The 24907-nt window shown below is 36.2% G+C and overlaps 1 protein-coding gene across 3 annotated transcripts in view; it reads right to left on the reverse strand.

The window, feature by feature from the left end:
• The window catches only part of KCNH8 (potassium voltage-gated channel subfamily H member 8), a 195573-nt gene that overhangs the window by 21852 nt on the left and 148814 nt on the right, over positions 1 to 24907 (reverse strand). For all 3 annotated transcript variants that reach the window (XM_037386756.1, XM_037386755.1, XM_037386757.1), the window contains 3 exons: positions 20621 to 20820; positions 18522 to 18771; positions 13888 to 14102 (listed from right to left, as the gene is read on the reverse strand). In XM_037386756.1, coding sequence (XP_037242653.1) covers positions 13888 to 14102; positions 18522 to 18771; positions 20621 to 20820 — 665 coding nt within the window. The remainder of the gene's footprint in view (positions 1 to 13887; positions 14103 to 18521; positions 18772 to 20620; positions 20821 to 24907) is intronic.

The raw sequence follows: 24907 nt of genomic DNA on the forward strand, positions 1-24907 counted from the left end.
AATTAAGCTATTTAAATAAAAAAACAGCTGTTTTCTTCCTGAGTTAAAGTACTAGATAATACTAGCAGAGGATGAGATCTCAGATACTGAAATCTCCCATCTTGCACTGTCATCTATGCCAATTGAAGAAATACCATCTCCTTCAAGACTCACGAGAACAGGAAATTGGAGATGTACTAAAATATTAAAGTCATATCTAGGAAGTACTAATGGACCACTTTGCACGTATGCTTAAGAAGATTAATTTTGGGGTATCAGTTTGCTTGGCTTCTAGGCACAGGTGCGATATGAATGTTAAGTAGCAGCCTTAAAAGCTCCAAGCCAATCCCAAACATTAGCATCTTCACAAAGATCTTAGAAAATATGAATTTGCCTGCTGAAGGCTTTAGAAGTTACTTGTCATTTGTAATGTGGGCGAACATTTTTCCTAAATTTGTTTTCCTCCTGAGCATGTGTTAATCCTGATTATATATCTTGAAAACAGAAACAAAGAAATCATTATGTAGGTGTCTCCTAGATGTCCTGTGGCATTTCCCACAGCCCTAGGGGGGTCTTTCAGCTCGGTGACCCTGACCCGTAGCACCGTCCCCTGGCTGCAGGACCAATCTGCTGCCCATTGATACTCCTGCTCACAGTGTCACCCTTGCCGGCCACTGCAGCAGGGAGAACCTGGCTGCAGAGGAAACAGGGTTAGTGGCAACACTTTGTGGCCTTATGACCTTACCAAGAGAAAGGTAAAGGGATTTTTGAAAGCAGGTTGCTTTTTGCAAGGAGGGGAAGGATTGCCCTCGGAGAAAGGATATCAGAAAAGAAGGTTGGGTATGAACACGGAGCATGTGATGGGAGAAAATACTCATCATACTTTCTTTTTCCATTTCCCCAAACTAGCCCCTTTAACCCACTGGGGACAATTTCAGTCTGGATAAACTGATATTTTTAGATGAACTCTGGACCTATAAATTATCTTTTCCATAGCACAGAACCCACAATAAAGTGTTGCAATAGTTTCTGTACTGATACACTGCAGCTTTATTTATTGCTTTTAACTTTGAACACTGTATCTTGCACACACAATACAAGGGCCTGGGCTTTATGGCTTAGTAGCTGAAAGTTGGTGAAAGAAACTAATCTGTGACCAGAGAGCATTCTCAAGTGTTTTGCTTTTAAACCTCCTCCAGCACCTCCCTTTTGCTTTCTGCAAAAGTACCATTCTCAAAGGAAAAAGAAAATATGAACAAAAACATGAACAAAGCCAGTCAAAGGGCAGTAAATGTAAAGACCTTATCACACACATAACTTTACCTCTGTAAAAATGTAGTACCAGAGTACCTAGTTTCTGATCGGCTAAAAACTTTTATTTAGGGCAACACACTGGTGTAGCCTTCTAGAAAATGCTTTTTTCTTATGCAAAAAGAAAGAGGATGCAAAATAGCTCACATGCTAGTCTTTTTTAAAAATAAAACCCTTAAAGGATAAGAGCTGCTGAAAGAAAAACACAGGTGTTTCCCCTGCTATGCCTTAGGAAAAAAAAACAAAAAAATGGATGTTAGCATGAATTATGTGAAATAATGTCAAAAACCCTAATTCAATTTCTTATTTCAGCCCTGGTATCTCTTTATGTCTTGTGAAACCAGCTATTAAATTTAATTTCAGAAGAAGAGACAATAATAGATCATGTACCAAAAGCAGACTCATATCAAATTCTTCCACGTACATAATCTCAAATTACAATCTTGTAGTTGTTTAGTATGTTAATATATGGAACTTAAAAATTCAGTAATCTTTATCATTGCTTATTACAAGCACAAAAAGAACATTTCCCCATCTGAAAACACTGGTGGTTTGCTGTCGAAAGCCAGTGATCTGAAGATTTTTTCTAGGGTGAAGAGATAGAAGAATGTCTACCGGGAGTTGTGGCCAAATAAGATAATTTGCTGTGCAATAATTCAAGATGAATTCCAATGACAAAATCCTAAAAAAAGAAATAAAGCAATGCAGCTAAATTCAGGTTTGATATTTTAAATGTCCAGGTAAGTAAATTTACATTTTTGGGCTCAAAAGAATGTTATCAGCTTTTACTGGCCAGATTCCTGTTGCCTTCATGAGAAGTAGGAACAAAAATAGAAACATAATTTCACTGATTTGCTTGTAAATCTCGGGTCCTAAAATATATGAATAATTCTTTGTATCTGAGGAGTCAAAAGGCTATCAAGTTAAATCCTTTCAGGAAAGGATTTGAAATCAAACTAGAATATTAATGTTCTCAGTCAGCATTTAGAAATAGGAAAAACCCATTTAGGAGCATTGACAGAGTGGGGAAAAAAAACTGAGAATGCATGCCATATGTTCTATTCTTTGCAAATTTACTATATGGTAATGGAAAAATACAACTATGTAACAAGGGATTACTGTACTGCTGAAAAGCTTAATGCCTTGCATGTGCTCAGACCTCAGTTTTCCATAATCAGGAAATTTTTCAATGAAATATCACAAATCCTTTAAACCACAGAAGACTCAATCACTCACAAAGAGCTTCTCGGGGTAGATATGAATGTTTTATATCTACATTGACTGAGCAATTTACCACCCTCTCCCTGCTTCCCCCTTCCCCCCCCCCCCCTTTTTTTTTAAACTTTCTATAGTTCATTGGCTTGTTCCTATGTTTGCTTAGGTTTATTCCTTTTCCTTGCTTAATGGACAGATAAAGAAAACATGTTTTGCAGATGCTTTTCAAGGTCAGCATTCTCTGACCATACGCAGAGTATATTGAATGAGCAGCAAAAGCTGCACAGCAGATCTGCCACCAATATTTCACCCTAGATGACCAATAACTGAATTGCCATGAGCTCTGCAATCTTCTGTTGAGCCATTATCCTCCATTATTCCTATCTTCTGAATAAATTATTAAAGCCTGTGAAGTTAGGACAAGTGTTCAATAACTGGCAGGTTGTGGTTAGCTTTGGATAAGAGTTTTGCCAATGAATACTTTCTTGGATTCAAAATTCTCATGAACTTTTATATTTAGTATTAAAAGTTTAGGGTTTATATATTTCTTTAAAAGCTGGATATTAATTTCACTGCATTCATTAGCAAAATTTTTTAATTATACCTTGATTATTTCATTAACAATACAGAAATACATGCGTTTCATGTTAAAAAGGTGTCACAGAAACAAAAACTAACCTCTTTGTCACTTGCTCCAAATCAAAAATCTAAAAACTGGTAAATGTGGTTGGTATAATTTGTCATCTTTACATCTACATTCTTACCTCCCTCTACCTCTCCCAAAACAGGAGAGGAAAATAGGGTTTCAGACTGCTCCAAACATACATCTTTCATAGCAAACTTGTGCCAATAAGAATTCAGAAAAAATTAAGGAAGAGACTGTCTATAATGTCAAAAGCAGACAAAAGGAGGAATCGTTAAAGTAGACAATAGACTCAGCACCAACTACATTGCTCTGGCAGGCTGCATTTTTAGAAAAGCTTGCAGATTACTGCAGACAAAAGATACAGTGGAGAAAACTAATATTCCTACAGTTTGATTGCAGTCATGTAAAGCTTAACATAATATTAATAGAAATTACAATGAATGCTAACAACTTTCAAAGCAATAAAACTTACATGCTTAACTTCATGCAACTCCAGGGTTTCACATAGACTCACAAATATTTGCCGGACTGACCCTGTGGATTGATATCCAATTAGACTCCTCAGCTGGAGGTTGTAGATACTGCGGAGGGGTTGCTTTTAAGTTTGTATTGTTAACTTTATCTTTTTATGTAAATAGGTGTATCTAACTTCAGAGGAGCTCTTGAAAAGAAAAGAGGAAGACAATGAAGTGGAACTTGAAAATACTTTCCCAATTAATTTTGTTACCTGCCAACTGCCTATTTCCAAGCATCCCCAATGAAGCTCACCTGCTTTAACTAGCACTCAGAGGCCAAATCAGTGGGATGAGTGTTAATGAGCAGTGACTTACTGAGGACAGCAACATATCTGTGGAGCATTTTTAAGAAACTTCAGCTTTGTCTGGCTTCCAGGATAAACCTTACAGAGAAGGCAGCAGGTACAGGCATAATCTGTTTCCTATCTTAAAATCTGTTGGTTTGGTATTTTCTTACACAAACATTTCCTCTAGATAATGAATATTTTTCTTTTTTTGGGGCAACTTAATCAGTAGATTAACCTCTAGCCAATTCTTCCCCGAAGGGGAAAAAAAAAAGTGCAAATTGAGCACTCATCTGGCCCCTAGACATATTCAGAGTTAAAACTTTGGGGAAGACAGCAAACTACAGTAACTGTGAAGGGGATTTGCATGATTTGACCTCGGGGCAAGAAGCTGTGTCCTGGCATGTGAATCTGTCAGCAGAAGTCTAAGTATATAACCTTGTTAAGTAAGAAAGCCATCATAATTTCCTTCCCCTGAGATGCAGTTTGTGTTTTCTATATACACCTAATACAGAAAAGCTGAGTGCATAGTTTTTTGGAGCTCTTGGCAGCTTTGTTAGTTAAGAAATTCTGCATAGGTTAGAAACTAAGACAACATAGACCATCAATAAGTGAATAAAATTGTTTCATTTTTTAAAGTACCATGATATAAACCCAAACCCACTATTGAAGAAATCCACTATCAGTTTTGCTGAAGGAATGAACTTTGTGTGATTATCAATGGAGCTTGTCCCTCACACTTATACTTACAGTATATATGTATATACTATATACATATATTTGTTATTATAATTGTATTATTATTTACCAAAGCAGGAGCTGCATTTTCAGCAGAACTCTAGTTACACTTATGTAGGTAGGTTCCATAGCTCTGGTTTTACTGAGTGAAGGTATAGATGATTAAAACAGAAAAATATGCTGATATATATTATGTTTTTACATCAGTAAAATATTAGACTGCATTTTTACATAAATAATTTCTATTTTTCATTTTTATATGCTTTCATATCTTTGAGCAGGAGGGTGGATCTAGATGATCTTCAGAGGTCCCTTCCAACCTCAGCTATTCTGCTGCTCTATGGTATTAAAACACTGAATTAAGTATTAAAACACTGCACTAAAAATGTTACCAGCACAATAAAAATGAGAACACGTGGTTGTAGCCATGTAGAATACTTACTTGATACACAGGTTGCACTGATTACAGACTGTTTGCTCAAAGATTACACCATATTTATTTTCACACATTTCAGTATGTATCCTGAGGTTATAATGACTCTGCAAGTGTTACAGGGACTTTACCAGATAAGCCAGCTGGACATGTTCACTACAACTCAAGCTAGCCTGTGCTTTCAGAACTAATGCTTTTATAGAAGAAATTATGGTAAGTATTATCATTTCCTTTATAAATTAGTATTACTTTGCACAGAATAATAAAAGGATACATTATTGTAAGGATACTTCTAAATTTAAGGCCACTACGTGGTCATTGTTATATCAATGCAAAATAAAAGCAATTATGAAAAAAAAATCCATCCTCTAAATTCATGTAATTTTAAAGTTAAGATATATTAAGATTAATTTTATTTTCCGTTTTTTCCAATGTAGAGAGTAAGATATAAAATTAATATTGTAAAAATTACATTATCATGTTTCCTAAGGCACAGTGAAGCATATTGGAAAAAGTTATCATCTAGTATCCCTGTGTAATTAAAATAGAAATATGGTTAGATTCCAAGGCAATACTCTCTGAAAGCTCCCAGCTAAAATTCTGTTTGACACAGAGTTTTATACCCTTCTCATACCACAGTCTAAAAACATCAATAAACTGCTTTGCTAGCCTGTTGTTTGTTTTTGGGTTTTTTTTTCATCATGTAACCCTCTGGTTAAGCTTTATAATCTGATGCAGAATGTAATAATCCCAGGAAGTGAAATGATTGAGAATGGAGAGTGTTCAAAAGGACTCAAAAGCTAAAACTAGAAGTAAAATTTTGTCACTTATTTAAACATTTTAATCCTATTTATAATGAAAATCTTTTGTATTTGTCAAGAAAGTGCTAAGGTCCAGTTCAGAAAATCCTAAGTACATACGTGCATTGAATAGTCTTGTTATGAATAATGTAAAATTAATAATCATATTCCTGTCTCTTAACCCATTCACCAAAGTAAAAGAGTGACCACAGGGGCAGGAATTTTGGGATGGGTCACATACATGTAATATATTACCAGACAAAACTAAATGGGTTATTTTCTTCTCATCCCCTTTGGCCTCTTCTATATCTTATGGGAATCATCCTTACAGCCAGTTGTCTGTTTTAGGTGTAAAATGAAAAAGACTTGTAAAACCAGAAGAATTAATGAAAAAAAAAAAAAAAAGAAAGAAAAAAGATTACATAATTGCATTAATAAGTTGCAGTGGGATGAATGTTCTAACTGGAAAAAGACCACAAATCGGAAGAATAAACTATTAGAGAGACAAAACCATACAGTATGGGTGTCTCTGGGTTGTTATTTTCAAAAACATTAGAATGACTGAAGGCTACAGAAGTGAAACAGGAGCGTACGAGCAAAAAATATTCAGGTAAAGATACTACAGAAGAAAGTGAAAAGACCGCCGAGCCTGCAAGAGAAAAGGTGGCATGCCAGTCTGTCCTTTTTGAATTACATATTTCCTTATTGCATTATTTCTTAGCAGCATACCATATTGAAGGATATATTAGAAACATGATAGTGCAATGATTGTCTTGAAGGGTTCTGGGTGAACTGATGGCTCAGAGGCACTACACATCATGCTCACCAATGATTGCAAGTAAAGAAGCTTTACGAGTTAGCAGACAACAAAAAGGAGTGAAACCTGGCTCGCACCATAGCTCCCGGTCAGACCTGCTCCCATACGGAGTGAAGCAGGTAATTGCCAGGTCGAGGGAATGGAGGAAGGACCAACTGTTAACACCGCACAGGCACGAGGATATTGCAGCAGAATCGACTGTCTGAAACTAGCATCCAGCTTAGCCAAAGATCGACCACAACATTCTTCCTGTCATGAATACAGCCAGGAGACCTGTGCAATAGCTTGCAGAGAGCTAGATGACAAAGCTTGTTCCCAAACTGCTTGTCATTCTTTATAAATCAGAAATTAAGTGCAAAACAGCTGAAGAAGCTGCTGTTTTCTTACCAGTGGTCGTGAGCTTCTACAGCTGCACAAACCTGTTACTTGTTCCACAGAAATACAGAAGTTGAGCTGTTAGTGACACTGTATGAGTGCTGCCTTGGTTGGCGGTAGCGTAATTTATTTCAGGAAGATGGAAGAGTGGGGAGAGAGAGGGGGAAGAAGGAAAAAAAAAAATTCCAGATGCTCCCAGAAGCATGAGTGAAAAATCCAAGTATCCTGTAAAAATGTGAAAGCACTGAGCAATATTTCACAGCAGCACTGACCGGAGAGTAGTCTCTGCACAGAGGCAGGTAAGAGACCTACTCCAGTGAACACATGCCTTGAAGTTAATTATATATTCACCGTTTTAAAATTATTTTAGGTTTTGATAGTATGAGGAGCACCTTCATTCCTACGCTATAATTACTGAGAAGATGAGAAGTTTGAAAAAATGGAAATACGGTGCCTGACAGGCAGAAGGCACCGAATGCACAGCCATCAGTCACTGGGGGTCTCTAACAGAACAACTGGAATTTGTTCTGTGTTGCTACCAAGTGCACCTGGACTAAAGAGAAAGATAATAAACAGGAATCTAAGGGCGGGGGTGTTTTTCTCTTTTGTTTTCTTTTTTCTTTTTTTTTTTTTTTTTTTTTTTAAGAATAATCATGCAGATAAAGTATTAGTCTTCTGTGGCTCTAGGTGATTTGTTCACTTCTAAGTTCCACCTATTGTAATAATTCTTATATAGAAACAAAAATTTGCCATTGATTGGTCTCTTGTTTTGCAGTTTATACCTGCTGTGCCACAGACAATAAACACCAGTGAGTTACACCTGCAGTAACAGTATATGATCTTTTGCCAGACAAGCTAATAACAGAGGTGGGTGCTTAATTGCATGTAGGTTTGTTTAAAAATGACAAGTTTTCCTCCAAGTTATCCAACCCTACCCTAAATGTCAAAGTAGGGCTTTTTAACTTCTCTAAGGTAAGCCATTTCTTTCTAAACAGCTGCTGGGTAATGTGGCAAAATCCTCTTCTCTATTAAAAAGATGGTTGGAATTATTTGGAAAAACTTCTGTGGAAATTACTTATTATGAAAAATATTTTACAACCTGTCATTGTCCTGCAGTGTACAGGTTGAGCTATGATCAGGCTGGAGTGGAGGCATTATGACCAAGTGTAGCAATGTAGTAAGAGTTAGTTGGGAAATTAATTGTTTCAATGCATGGGTTTTATTATAAACACATTGGTAATACCCAAGAAATATAATTTTTGTGGCTCTGAAAGTTAAACACATCAATAAATAATTATGTGACTGAAGTTCCTATCAGGTTTTCTTACAACACTTGCCAAAATTAAAACCAACTATTTTCAAAAACAACATGCTTATTTTTTCTTTAATGTCTATAGAATTGCAATTATGCAGACAAAAAAGGTGCATTAAAAAAATCAGAAATGTCATGCTATTTCCATTGCTGATTCATAATAGAGAATCAAATATGTAACAGATAGCATTCCTTCTGAGTTACTACTCTATCGGAAAACAGCATTCATCAATTCAGCAGATTATATTAGAATGTCTAGAAAAAAACATAGCTAAAGAGGCAAGAATGAACGTATGTCAAATACATAATCCACTAGCTGAAAAACAGACACACTGAAACACGGTGGTTAGGCAGACTTTCAGCTGCATTTTGTGCTTGCAGTCAAAATATTTTTTGGTATCCCTTTTTCTGCCTACAGGAGCAATACCACCAGTTGGCACTAAGAAAGATAAAAAGTTTAGAAATAAATCAATTAAAAAGAAATAAGGTGGATTTACATATATGTGCTTAAAATACTTGTTAAATGCTCAGCTGGAATGAACCAGAAAACTCAGCATATTTGAGATTAGAATTTGTAGACATTTTTCTGCCCAAACTGTTTCTTCTGTTGTATGCTCCAGAGCTTAGAGCTGTTTTCACCTTTTAAGAACAATTGTTTTGGCCTGTTGTCAAGTTTCCCAGTAGAAAATGAGGAGCATCCCTTGTAATTTGTTTGGTATTGATAATAACAAGCTGAGCTTTATCATATTAAAAAGTCCCACAACTCAACCATTAAAATTTAATGAATTCTAAACACCACCCTCTCCAAAGGACAAGAATTAAGTCTTGTTTTATCAGACAATGCCTTTCTGGGGGGAAAAAAAATAATCCTTGTTTTTATTGCTTCTTGGTTGCCTTTTAAAATTTGTCTATTTATTTATTTTGTTATCAGGGAGCCTAGCTAAGATGCAGTAAGACTCAATATTTCCAATTGGAGGAAGAATCTACCTTTTTTTCTTATGCAGTCTTTGTCATTATGTTTCATTTACACTGTGGATGGACTGTATTTTCATTTTAAAGAGAGTAGCTTTTCCTCCTTTGTGGGGAGGGAGAAGACTTGTAAGAGGCAGAATCCTACTTTTAAGGCTACAGAAGGAAAATAGATACTTTTAATTACAAGTCTTGTCTAGATTTTTGAATCTTCATTAATATCTTTTCTTTTCGAAAATTACACATATCGTTAGAGCTCTAGTGAATCAAAGATTGTTGCCTGCATGGGTTTTATCTTCCTTTGGGACTTCATTACAGCTTATGGTATGGCACAGGTGTCAAGGAGGCCTCTTGTTCTTTGTATCAGTCTGGCTGCAACTAGTCTTTTTGGGTTTTTTGTGTTGGGGTTTTTTTTTGTTAGGTTTTTTTTGTTTTTAATTAATAATGATGTCTACACTGTAGACACAAGAAATAATCAGAAACTATAAACTGTTACCAAGCCCACAAAGATATTGTGCAAATATTTACCTATTCTGAGTTTCTCATAGGATAATTCAGCATTATGAACATATATTTAGAAAGCAGTAGGAGATAAAATAGCACGTGTTTTCCAGGGCTGGTGGACAGAAAAATAATTTCCAGTTTCTTTCACATAATTACATTATATGCTGTAAGAACATCCTTATGAGTTCTTAGCTTTATCAAATCAGATATCTGACTCTGTTACTGCCTGCTCTATGTGCAAACTGTGATATATAGTGCAAAATTATATAGGTAGGGTGGGGCAGGTGTCAAAATCAACAAACTATTTAATGACTATGACATCATTGTCACAGACCGAGAAAAATTGGTTGAAACACCTGATGGCTGAATTGTTTTAATGTCTCGACTCCAGCTACCAAAAAAATTAGCTTTTTCTAACTGTCCTCCAATAATTCAGTACATTTACAAAAACAGTTATGAGTTTCTTGAGCAGAATACAGCAAACCAATCCAGGGACAGAATATATACAACCAACAGAAAGACTTTTTTCCTAATTTGTATCTTGCTGTGATGGGAATATGTAGGAAGTTGGCATAATAGCACTGCCAGTGTGCTTGCACACACATTAATGGTTATAGTTGTAAATCACTTAATGATTGCTAGTTTCGGCGCTGTCATGAGAGGCCATTGAAACTTTACCTCCCTGGTTTTCTGTCTTTCTGTTTCTCTGTTACTCATTAGTGGCTGAAATAGTTACATGATTGCCAGTTCCTGTGCTTAAAATCTCCAGAGCTTTTCTCCCAAGATTGCTTGAATGAAACTGCTAATCTTTCTGTAACCAGATAACTACAGGCTCTACTTGTTACTGGCAAATGTGATCACAGCTCCTCCTTGTTTTACTGAAAAGCAACATGGCTATGGAAGTCCTGGAGCCTTTTCTACCATTACACCTTACTTGGATTTTGATGAAGGTGGAACATATCTTCATATATGCTCTCAGATTTGCAAATGAACCAAGAAAACAAAATTGTAAAGTTTTCCTAGAGATTTCTGTGTGGGTAGGGTAATTACATGATCTAGGGCTAAATATCCAACTTCGACACTCCAGGATCAGGAAACTCCCGATGACTCCTGGCCCTTTTTGGCCCACTTTTAAATAAGTTCAAATCACTTATTAAATTTTATATATAATGAACTGTTCAAACAGCACAAGGAAGGGGAAGACGGATGACCAGCACTGCGTCTTTCTGCAGCCTCACCTTTTCAGTGCTGGCTTAAGGTGTTAGGAAATCTACAACCTAACACAGTTTTGGTGAACTGTGACTGAAAATACAATAATACTTTAAGTCAGTTCTGAAAGGCACTTGGCAAGTCACAGCGGGGAAATTCATGGTATTTCACCCTGCAGTTTGCCTGACCCTAAATACTGACACTGATACATTTTCAGAAACAATGAATTCACATTCAGTCACAAATCTACAGTCATTTAAAACATCCAAGGAAAAAGATAATGATAAACTGACTTATTCAAATTAATCAATCTACTGTTTAACTATGGAAAAGCTCTCCAAACCCAAAATTCCCATAAGGCTGAAGCAGGCACAGACACAAAAGTAAAATCTCCCTGTCTAAGGGACAGAAAAATCAAGATACGGTGTCACAGCTGCCAATCTCTACTGTAGAAACATTCCCAAGAAATACTGCTATATTAAAAAAAATATCATATTTTCATACTCACAAATTGTGCTTTTGAAAACCTTCTTACACCATTCTGTGAAAGTAAACATCAGATAACTTTCAGACTATTTCTGTCTGCAAATAATAGTCATGAAGATATGGTATTTTCCAGGTGAAGCAGAGCAAGTGGTTGACCAGGCACACTTGCTTCTGACATAGGTATCTTTCCTCATTTGCTGAGCAATCTTTTTGTGCTGATAGAATTTTTGGCCACCTTATTCCTGTTCTTTACCCTTATTGATAAGTAACATTGTTGGTTAAAAAATGAGATGCACATGACCTACATTAGTTCTGCTACAAGAGAAATACTAGTGGAGGATTTAGTTAACCTAAGGATGTAGGAGAAAGTGACACTACAATAATCTGTCTTGGGTTCTCCATATTTACCCGTAACACTGGATGCTATTCGGTGTCAGGCTCTTTATTTTTTCCTTTAAGATAATGGACTATGCCATGAAAATACAGTGTGTATTCACAAATGCTGCAAATATTTTCCTCTTTAAAGCAGAATTCTTGGATATGTACTGCATTCCTTTAAAACTCACCCTCCACAGTGAGCGTAAAGAGGTTCTTTTCCTGTCTGTGCACGCACCTTTAAGGCTGGTGTAGGCTCTGCGGACAGCAGAGAGTCTGTATATCATTCAGCCAACTCTAATTGGGAAGAGCTGTCCCTGATTTTACAAAACCTGAATATGTATGCAGCTGAGATGGTGATCCCCAGATTTGTCATTATTCAGAAAAGCATGTAGCAGTACATTGTGGGGGTTCATCAAGGTCCATAACAAAACTGGTGGGGACAATGCAATCAGCTTCAACCTCTATCTTTTCATGCAGTTATACTCCTTTTCAGATTAAGCATTCCTCCCCAAGGAAAATGTGTTGGTTATATAAATCAAAAGAGATGTGTACTCTCTCAGCTGCTGTCTTCAGCAGCAGGAAGTTTAGGGATATTTCGAGAGACAAACAAATGAAATGCCCTGATTATTTTCCTCTCTACAAGTTTGCATTTATATATTTACATCTTTCTACTGCGATTATTTACAGAGCATTGCTGTGGAAACGCTGGTACCAAAATGCACCTATTGAAAAGCTTATGTAGAAATATCAGCCTGTGTATCACATTCATTGGGTGTTTTAGCTGAAAAAGGACCTTGGCTCACTGTTCTTGCATGCGTTAGAGCAGTTTCATCAACCTAGAGGTCACTCAGACCAGCAGCACTCTCAATGGGTGACTACAGCAGGACAGAACTCACCATGAGCTTCTGCACAGAGACACGTATGAGTCGGCAAGAGCAAGGAAGACATGGTGCTGGAGTGACATGCATGCAGGGCATCCATTGACGCTTTTCTTCACACTTTCTAACAGCGAGTGCCTGCCTAAGCTACATGGACGGTAACAGCCACACAGGGCATGGAGATTTTAAGCTCTGCAGCTCTGTGGCATCTGCCCAAACAACCTTTTTTGCTCTTTATGCTTCCTTGGCGTTACATTCATCCCCCATCTTGATGGTATCCTTGTCCCCAGTCACGTGCTCTCATGAGTAAGGAGAAGCACAACACAAAGACAAATGCCTGAACTGTTAAATACCAACCTGAAAGTTTGGCTATCACTATCTTCACACACTCATATGGTTAGTCAGAAAAAGAGAGCTAAAATTCACTATTAAAATTTGCATATATGTTTGCTATACAGTATCAGTAAAAGTACTTTAAGTCTATACTGAAGTCTTTCAGCACTGCTTTATCTGGAATTTCTTGTGGTTGGTTTTTTTTTTCACATTATATTGCTCATTTAAATAAAAAAAAATTACTTGCAGTGTGATGAGAAAAAACTGTTTCTCATTTTGAATGTGTGTGATGACATTCTTAACTACAAATTGGTAATCAATTATCTACGAAATGAATGTTCAGTAGGCTGGCACACGAGATTCTAGAAAAAGTATAGCTAAATACTTTTGTTTGGACACATGCTTTACATAACTGAATTATTTTTAAACATAAGCAAAATTTGACAAAATATTAAAGAAGAATGTTACCTCAGATGATGTTTTCTATGGGAAAACGAGCAGCAGCAAACATACTGATAATAATTTCATCAATTGATAAACAATTCATATAGGTAATGAGTGAATTATCAAACAAATAGAATGAGCGATCCTTTTAATGTTATCTGAGTATTATTTCTTTACTGTGGCAAAATTATGAGAACTAACTTAACTATGTGAAACATCTTAAAGGTAACAATAACTGCAGAGACCTTTAAAGATACTTACATCACTTTCATGGCCTTCTCTTAGGTTGTATGTGAGGTCATGCTGTATGTCTTCAACAAACTTGTGAGCATACTCTGGGTAAAGGTCGAGCACTTCAAAGAGACCTTTGAGGATAATGCATTGGAGGTCACAGTATGTTAGAGCTTTAACGTCTGCATTTGTTTTAATAACTTGATCCCTAATGGATAGGTTTGCGCCGATTAAATCTCCTTTACCTAAAAGAAAATACAAAAATAATTTTCAAAGCATGAATTCTTTACTTCTTTTTTAAATCATACATCTATTTAACATAATTGATACATTTTAAATCCCATTGTTAGAACTACATTGTTTAATTAATAACATTCTAAAGCACCTTTGACCAAAAGCTTTTTTTTTAAAAAAAAAAAAAAAAGTCCTTTTTTGCAGGTGCGATCTTATATGAAATTAATTGGAGGTACAAAGATTAATTTCCAAACAGGTAATGACCTGATTTAAGGGAGCAATCAAGTAAATATGTATCAAATTAAGATTTATACCAGTAATTAATAGCAGGTGCAATTTTGTTTTTCAAGAAATGAACTTTAAGTTTGCTGGGTTTTTTTGAAAAGACAGGTGTTAAGATAGCATTTTAATGACACGATTAAGTGTAGACCATCCATTCATATGACCCTTTTATTTAGAATTTGAGTTGAAACAAATTTTCAATATATGTTAGCTATGGCTTCATAGCTACATTTCATGATGTATCTTAGTTGTATAGGTTATTAATGGATGCGTAGCTCAATGGTATTTCTGTCAATAAAAAAGAATTAATTCTTAAGACATTATATTTTCATTTATGGGCAAGTCTGCCTTAGAATACTGGAAGTGTTAAAAACCACAACTGACCATATATTGAAGAGCACAAAAATTTTGTAACGAAAAGCTTCCATAATCATCTGATCTGAGGTATAAAATCCAAAGAGCAGTCATTGAACAAGATATCTGCCCCAAAAGTTAATGCAGATGGTCTTTGTTAGACCCGGACAGTGGGATAGAGTGCATTCTTAGCAAGTTTATAGGCAATACGAAACTGGTGGGAGTGGTTGACATGCTGAAGGGTGAAGCTGCTGCTCAGGGGAGCCTTGCTAAATGATAAAAAGGTTGTGAGGAACCCCATGAAGTTCAACAAAACCAAATGCCAAGTCCTGCACCTGGTATGGAAAACCTCCTTGCAGCAGTATGGGCTGGGGATGAACAAGCTGGAAAGCAGCTTTTTGGGAAAGAACCTGGGGGTCCTTGTGAACAAGTTGAACGTGAGGCAACAGTGTGCCCCTGCAGCAAAGAAGTCCAAGAACCTCCTGCACAGCATTAGCAAGAGTACAGCCAGCAAGTCCCAGGAAGTCACTCTTTCCCTCTATCATACCACAGCTGGAGTGCTGTGTCCAGTTTGGGGCTTCCCAGAACAAGACAAAATATTGATGTACTAGAATGACTCCAGAAGAGGTTACCAAGATGATCAGGGACTGGAGCACATAATGTACAAAGGCTGAAAAAAACTGGATATTGTTCCGCCTCAAGAGGAGAAGGCAAAGGAAGGATATTATTGCTGACTTTAATAGCCTAACAAAAAAGTGTAAAGAAAACGGAACTAAACTCCTCTTCAGGGTGCAAAGTGCTACAAGATGTACTGGGCACAGTCTGTAACAAAAAAAATCTGTGATTAGAAATTGGAAATGGAAGTCACCAGGAGGCTGGTTAAACAGTGAGACAGGCTGCCCCGAGAGGCTGTGGAATCACCATCCTTGGAGATGTTAAAAACTTCCCTGGACGTGGGCCTGAGGAAGCTGAGCTAAACTGGCCCTGCTTTAAGTAGATTTAGGTTGGGTGGCTTCCAGAGTTCCCTTCCAATTTTACATTATTCTGAAATTAATAAATAATAAGTGAAGACTGTGAAGTCTGAAAATCCACCCAGTGTGTGATTCCAACTCGCTATCACACAGGAAATGGTGACTTTAAGGGTAAGTTAAACTAAGCAGCCAACCATCCCTGAGGCTGTTTAAGATAATTTTATACTTTAAAATACAACTTGTAATTTTTTCTGTTAACATGGAGCTTTAACAGCTTTCTCAAAAGAGCTTATAAACCCAGCCTAGGGAGGGATTTTCTTTTATGCTAAGAATATACATATATTAATGTTACTTTGGGGTGTCTTAAAAATTACAGTTAGTACAAATGAGAACTTGTACTAGCTTAGGTCAATCTGGGAAAGGTAAATCTGATAGATGACAATAATATTTGTCATTGCTCATCACACGATGTAATGCTTACATAGTAAAATATACAGTAAGCTAAGCAAAAAATCACTTTTATGTTTTACTGTAAATATAAACAATTCTTTGGATTTCTTTGATTATATTAAGCAGAGTGTTGGCAAGGATAATCTATTGCTGACTGCATAAGTATGGACATGGTAAAAAATATTTCAAGTATACCAAAACTGGTTTAAACATCTTAATTAGAAACCTTTTCTAAAATTAGAAATGAGAAACTTTTTTTTTTTCCCAATAAAAATCATGTAGCAAAGGCTGTAGGTAGTAAGTGGAAGTTTCATGTACAATTACTGCAGCAGTGAAATGACTGTACCTTCAATATCAACATTTGTAAGATAAACAGAACCATGTAAGTTATTCTTAGTAGCTTGCTCTTCCTTTTTCATTGGAGAACAAACTTATTTAATATTTATTAATAATTTAATTATTGAATGTTTCAGCAGACACGCCTGTTTGTTAATATATCTATCTGGGATGTGCAGTCAAAGTTATAAATTTCTTATTATTATGGATATATTTTCAATAAGTTATGGCTAATATTTTTTTTAAAAAAAACAAGATGTATGCTCAAACAGTACATAACTGTTATATTAAAACATATTTTTCTATTAAAAATATCCTAATAATATTTAATAAAGATACAAAAAATAGTCTCAAGAGGAACCAAACAGCTGTATTTAATCAGAGCATTTAATTGTATTTGTGATTTATTGCTTGTTAGTGAGAATGGTTCAGTAAAAAAACCCTAATTCACTAAAATTAGGATCATGACAGAGTTATAAAATGGTCTGGGAACCGTAAGTAACCCAGCATTGTCAGGGAAAAACTTGCTTAGATTTACATCACATCAGTAACACGTTTGATGCATTCACCTTTTGCTGGTGTTAATTAGGTTTGAATGATGAAGCTCCCATTCACTGTAGCGAAGAATTATTTTTATGTTTTTGCATTACGCTTTCATTAACTTCTCTCAGAAATCCACTGATCCCTTTCTTATTGTTTTTATAGTCACCATTACACAATGATGCTTTCATTAACATTTTCAGAAGTGCCTGAAAATGGAATCATGAATGAAATAAGCTCCAGCTCTTGACCTCTTGCTATATTTAAGCTTATGAAGTTTATGTTTTTTCTAAGCCATATTTCATAGCTTTGATTTATGTGATCCAATAAAATCCAAGGCATTCTAAAACTTCCTAATTAAAATGAGTGATGGAGTGATGTGGAATGTCCATCTAATGGAATTAGAGAGTTATGAAACAAATAGGACATGTATCACATTTATATTCTAAAAAAAAGACCAATCAAATGCATGCTAGTAAATAAAGGAAATTCAATTACAGAAGACCAGAAGCTTGCATTATCAACAGTCTAGTGCAATCCCACAAAACCGGAAAGAAAGCAAAAAAGGAAATGTTCTTTTTAACTCTGCTTTATCAGAAGATTAAAAGCTATTAAAAAGAATACATTTAAATCTAAGGAGGTATTAAAACAATAATAAAATAATTCTTTACAGAACACTTTATAAACATTAACTCAGACATTGAACCTCTTCAGTAGGCATTAGACCGAGGCCACTCACTGAAATTTACAGATAGAGTTGCTTAACCCTTGGCAAGTCAAAGAAGTCATCTGGCAAACAACTAAATGAAATTTATTAGTACAAAACTTCTGGCCTTTCTCTGTTACAATATAGTCAGATGACCACTGGCAGTATCAGTTAGCTTGAAGAAGTAACTGTTTGGGGACCAGAGACAACAGTGGGGGTTTTTTTCACCACATGGCTGTCCTGCAAGGGGTGTTCATATGCCTATGTCAAAGAATAAGACTTGGACTCAGATTACTTTCTTTCATTTGAGAGCATTAGTGGGAACACTGCCTGGCCACTAACTGTTGTTAAAGATTTAGGAAGTAATAACCAATGTCCTTTGAGGTGTCAGTACTGTCATCAAATTTAGTTGAAAGCAGAAATTTATATCAAAAGCTAGTAAGTACCTCCTGAAATGCAAAGGAGAGAGTAAGTATAAGAAAATCAGGATACAGTATAACTGTGTGTGTATGTACAGATATTTATATTTACACGCAGTACAGAAAAAGGCAGAATACAAGAATGAACAGCTAACACTAGCAATTGAAAGCTCCTTAGGGCAAAACATAAGGAAGTTTTTTTATAAAAAAAAAATATTAGGGATTTCCATAGAACATGAATAACAGATTAAAATAAAATAAATTATTTCTCATCAGACTACCAGGACACACTAAGCCATCAGTTAGTAGTGAAGGTTTTACTACATTTGAGGACCATTCTTTTTGTTTGAAGCTGATTGATTATGAGCATACCAAGAATTGCCAGGACTGTGCTGTCCTTCAGGACTTCCATGGAACCTGAGCACACAAAGTAGATTGCTTGCAGGGCATCTCCCTGCCGCAGGAGGTATTCCCCAGGAGCACAGAAGGAGGTTTTGATATGCAGAGACAGAGACCTGAGGCAACCACGGCTGGCACACTCGAAAAGGGAGAGCTGCAAAATCTCCTTGTTCAAGTGCATGGTGATATCTGAACGCAGCTCGTCCGGGAAGTCTTTTAAAAGCTGTCCAAAAAAGAGAAAAGTTTAAAATAATTTGCTTCCTCTTTTGCAGAAGTGGGCTGATTTAGTAGTGCTGCCCATGTCATATTGACGCAAAGATTTCCCTTTGATTTTCTTATCCCCTTGATAAGACATGTGCTGTCTCAATAAATCTTTACGCTGATAAACACTGATAAATTCCAGAAAAACATGAGTAAAAACGTGCCTTTATACAAAACCAAGAAAAAAAGTCAACAGTATGCACAATTTAAACTTGTCCAAGTTCTTCTCACCTGTTAGAACACAGTAGGGCGCTCAGGTATATACCACTGCATACAGCGGTAAAACTACTGGAAAAGGAATAACTCAAAAACCCCTAAGTTTTTTCTGAGGGTTTGTTCGGGGAGGTTTTTTGTTTTCTTTTTTTTTTTTTTTTAAATGAATGAAGACATGGAAACAAGGTGCACGTTCAGCAGAGGAATCTATGGAAACTAAAAGACTATAAGGTCTTCCTATTTCTGCTCGGTCTTAATTTCCAATTAGCATGGCCAACACTTAATGGTATCTGTATATATGTTTTACACAAGATCTGCTGCAGCATGGCAAAATTGAGAGAAGCATCTTCCTGCTCAGACAGACTTCTGAGAATGACATATAACTGCTCAAATTATCTTTCCTTTTGTCAAGGCATCATGAAAAATTCAGGTGTATCTTTTTTAAAAATATGTTTAAGTGGTTTCCAGGTATTACCCCATTGAGGCAAAGTATACTGCCTGCCTATGGGCAGAGCTCTGAACCATGCAAGCTTCAAGCCCACAAGCACGGTTTTGTCTGTAAATTGAAGGGATCTGGCATCTGAGTAATGCAATCAGCCAATACTCGATGGAGTGGGCTTAGACTAAGCAGTTTGCGGATGGGAGGCAAATAATGAAATACTGATGGCAGTCTCTCCAGAGCCTGCTGTTGTAGTGCAGCAGTTGCTCACTTGCAGTGTGACTAAAGGTTCAGCTGAAGGTGATCCTTAACCAAATCTAAGAAAGCTCTGACATTTAAGTATTTTTTGTACCTTTGTAAATCTTACTAGGCTCTTTCTGTTGCTAGGATGCTGTTGAAAATCCCATTCTTTGTGCTGTGCACACTGCAAAAATAGTTTATCGGGAAAATAATGTTCTCAAACCCAAATCCTTCTGCTTATTTCCACATTACCTTTAGAGGCCACTGAGTTTTATAATGACATGTGTAACAAGAACTCTGAAGGGAATGGTTCATTCAAATAACACTCTGGAACAGAGAAGCCATTATTTCTCCCGGAGTATAGTAATACATAACCTAGATAAGTAATTTAAAACAGGCAAGCAAAGACACGACCAGAAATCTGTCTTTTGATTTCACTCATGTGTTAGATCCTGCAATATTTAAAAATCTAAGGAAATGAAAAACATAAAAAAAATCAGGCCAAACCACCTGTTTACAGTGTTGCAAAGAATAAAAGAAAATGGAGGAGGGAATAAAGGGCAGTAAAGAAGTCCCTCCTTTAAAAACCCACCTAATAAACCCAGCAGATCTTTTGTTTAGTGAAAGGCAAACTGCTCACTGGGGTGTTTCTGCTGGCATCATCCAAAAGGTTTCTGATGAAGACCTCTTCAGCATTTAGGCACTACGGAGGATTTTGAAATTTAATGTATGATATGATGTTCTAAACCAGATTGTTCAATAGCATACCCTCTTTAAGCCAGCTTTATTTTTAGGCACGTTATTCTTTATATGTAACTTCACACAAAACACAGCATCACAAATGGGAAGTTACTCCCCCTCCCTTACTCAAAGTCCATAGTCAAAGCCACCAAACATGCAACCTCCCTCGTTTGCTTACCTCATTGGAATCAATTCCGTTATTGACAGACCACGTGGTTTGAAAATATTCAAGCATCCTTTGCTTCAACTGTTGTGGCAGGTGATGGACCCGTATAAAGTCCTTCAGATCCTTGGTTCTTGTGTGATAAAGGGACCATCTGGAGTACATCCTCTGAATTATAGCAGTCACATTGCCAAACACCAAGGCATGCATCAGAGCTAGGGAGGAATTATGTGCAATGTAGGATGACTTGTTGGTCATTAAAACATAACACAGAAAATAAACAGGATCTTTACAGAAAACCAGTTTCCTGATTGAGAGATATAATAAAGCTTTTGAATATAAGACTCCATGAGTAATATACAGTAGTATATATACAGTAGTATTCATATGATTATTCTTTTTTTTTTTTTTTTTTTTTTTGGTGTCACTAGTAGCCATAGTCATGGGACAGGGTAGAAGTACTGATGCTATCTAGTCAGGATACCAAGCAAAAGAATGACCTAGCCAAATTAAGTTCAGTCTAAGGAAAAAATGAAAACAGATAACACATGTAGGCAGGCATGCTCAGGAAGTAATGATAAACTATTAATCAGTATGAAAACTAGACTCAAATGGTCAGTTAGCAAATACACAGAATGTAATAAATTTCAGAGAACTCATATAAAGAAAAACAGTTACTAATAGGGACTATGTGTAGCGGAATGAGATTGCAAACAACATTTAGAAATTTATCATATTCTGGGAAATAAGATGTTAAAAAAAAGACAGAAAAAAACCTTTGTAAAGAAGAAATTCAGATAAAAAAAGATACATTCAAATTGAAAATCTGATTTCTTTTGTTGCTTGAGAAGGTCAAATATAGTGTGAAAATATTTATCAGAAAGTTCTGGCATCCTAAAGTTTGTCTGCAATTAGACACTGGCTTGAGAATAAAAAGACCAGAAGCAAAGCTGAAGAAATGCTTACAGGTACAGGTTGTCTGGGTTTGCCTGTGCAGAAATGTGCTTCCTGATTATCAGTGGGAATAATTACTGCTAGATTGTCTGTCATATGATATTTATCTGAGGTATATAATATACGCATTTACAAATTGTTTATTGAAAAAACTATTAAAGAGCTTGATTATTACTGTTAAGGGACATCTATCTTTATAGCGCTTGGAAGAAAGCAGACAAACTCATCTGAGCGGTAAAGGAATTGGTTTATAAAGAAGACAAACAAGATGTTGACCTTGTATGGCAATTTACAGCAATCCAGTGTGAATAAGGAGAGACAGGGGGAGCAGGAGGAGGAAAGGATGCACTTTAGAGGTTAATAATGTTTTTGGTAGAAATGGACAGAAAATTCTTTGGTTTGGAGTGCTGAAAATTTTTACAGACCAAGTAAAATACAAAGGAAATAATAACAATATCTGTGTCTTTATTGCGAAGGGAGTGCAGAAAAACAGATAAGACATTGCAGTGTGCAAGTTTCACAATATAGTATGCATTCTTGTAGAGTAATCCAATGATATGATGAAGTCAATAGAAGTCCATTAGTAAAAGAAGATAAATGAAAAGCAGAGCAGAAAGAAAAAGATCAGATATGAATTCTAGAAAGAAAAGTAAGCAAAACTGGAAATTTATTTTTAAGAATAATCAGCTGAATCAACTAGGTGTTGTTCCTGGTGATGCAATGAATTGCTAAGTCATGAATGTCAGAAGCCTGGGCAACAAAATGTGAGGGGCTGGTGTATTATGCCAGAAATATGGCACCTAGGGCTGAAACAATTCAGCCAGACATAGCTAAACAGGCTAAAGTGATAGTGTAGCCTCTTTAAGGATGTGATAATCAGTTTAAAAAGTGGGGAAGGATTAAACATTAGGTGGTGCATGGATGCATATGTAAAAATCACATGTGATAGAAGTCTCTCCAAGGTTAGGAGCTGGACAGTGTAGAGATCTCCGTGATGTTATTATAGGCACAAATATCATCAAGAATGTTATTGTTATGGGGGAATCTGATTTTGTGTATGTACCTTGGAAGACAACTGCTACCAATGATCTCAAGCTATTTCTGGCTTCATAGGTATTAGATTTCTTTTATCAAATAGTCACAGACCCACCCTGCTTTCTGTAAGAAATATATTGATCCATTCTCTACAAGCAGGACAAGTTAAAAACTTCTAGGAACAATATTTCATAAAGTGGCCTTAATTTTAATGGATATTCTAAATTACTTTTTTTGTTGCTTAGGGAACAGTGTAGCACCTTGGACCCCAGAAAGGACTGGAGCTACTGCTGGAGCCTCCAGTCTCATAAATACAAAACTGCACATTCTTTGCTTAAAGAACATTGAGAATACAAAACAGCACATGGTATGGTCATGTGCAGGAGGACATATCTAACTAATATTTTACAGATGCTGGGTATCCTATGAATTCTGGTTAAATTTTAGTAAGTAACTTTTCTTGCCAACTTTAAGAAGAAATACTGTACAGAATAAGATGTTTTATCTTCACAATATTACTTGTCTTAAATTGTAATTTCAAATTCATGCAAAACATGAATTAATACCAAGAGGCAGGTGAAAATCAAACAAGAATATTATAAGTTATTTATCTATTAAATTAATACTTTTTTTTCCCTGGCTTCAACTATCTTTAAGATTGTAATAAATTCACTTCCTTCTTTCAATTTGCAGCGACACACATTAAAGAGGTACAGATGAAGTACTGATAAATGTAATCATGCTATCCATTAAACTTGAAGTTTCATAAACTAATGACTTTGTCTAAAAACCCTAAAAAACTTGTATCAATTTCTCTCAAAACATCACTTTCCACTAGTGAATTTTAAAATTAAATATCAGCCAAAACTATACATTGAAACATGTTTTAAGAAATGAAAAGGCATTATGCCCTAAAGTATACAGACTAGTACTTTATTCCTAATAGACTTTTCTGAGGCATACTCACCAGTCTGTGCTGTGTGATGCTAACTCCTTCAAGTTTCTTTGCTCTGCTGATTTTCTTAAATAGCATCTAAAATAAAATTCCTCAAGAAAATACTTGCAAACCAGCCTGCTCTGCCTTCTTGCCTGGATAGATCTTGTCCACTGGACCCTCCCAGATGTAAAGTCATACTTCTACCTGCTTGTCTGTGATTAACATTGCCTTTCAGCTTTCTGTTCCCTCTTACTATATTCAGCCGACTAGTCCTTCACAATTTATTCAGTGCACAAGAATATCAGTTCTACCATTCAACAATATAAGAAATGAACAGAAACTGCAATAACTGGACTATAAGTACAGCACACTTTTATATTCTAATCTATTAAGTTTGTGAAAGCTCTGCTGTACCAAAGTGAATTAAATATTCATCATCGCCTTACACAGCTCTTGATTTCTTTACAGAAATAAAAACTCCTTCCTTCACTCCAACAGAGTTTATGTAATGAAAGCCTCCAAGCACAAAGACCACACTGTATTTTAAAACTATAATTCTATGCTACCAGCAAAAGCAATTAGTGAGCTGCTTGTGTTTTTGGGATATTGTCAAAATCAAAATGATATAATTCTTGGATGATTTATTATATTATTTCCATTCATTTTCAGGACTGGCAAAAATGACAGTAATTCAATGAGTACTTTTTATACCACTCGATGCTACAAATATATAGTTTACAGGTCATTCATTGTGTTTCCTGGCTTTCAAGTGTCAAGTTGCCAATTTATTTTTGCCCAGGAAAATTTATGCTGCAAAGCTGACACCATGCACGCCTTACTGGCTAGCCCTGGAGAAACACCTACTAGTATTTCCAGAACAATTAGGCAAACGGGGCGGGGGGGGAGGGGGGGGGCAGAAGAGGCGGGCAGTACTCTGGTTGTGATTTCCTTTTACCCCTCACTCCCACTGTGAGTTGTCTGCTGTACACACTCTGAAATAGCACAGCTGATTTTTTTTTTTTTTTTTTTTTTTTTGTGGAGGAAGATGAAGGTAGAGACCTGCAGGTACTTTGCCTAGTGGCCTTGGAATACCAAGCTCTGCAGCTGCCACCAGCTCGGTGGTTGTGCCCAGGTGCCTCAGCAGAAAGAAGGTAATCATAAATGTGCACATGACTTTCCCCAACAAATACTACTAGGAGTTCCAAATATGACAAAACCGTTGTATTTTCTAATCTGAAGCAGTGATGTGGTAAAATTTACCATGTCTTAGTGGTAAGTGGTGACTTAATGATAATTAAACTGCTTTTTGTTTATGATAGTCACCTACAGCTCACTAAACAGTCCTCCTGGCTCTGTCCTATCTCTGCTGTCTTCTC

This window comes from Falco rusticolus, chromosome 4 (assembly GCF_015220075.1).
Source record: "Falco rusticolus isolate bFalRus1 chromosome 4, bFalRus1.pri, whole genome shotgun sequence".
NCBI lineage: Eukaryota > Metazoa > Chordata > Aves > Falconiformes > Falconidae > Falco > Falco rusticolus.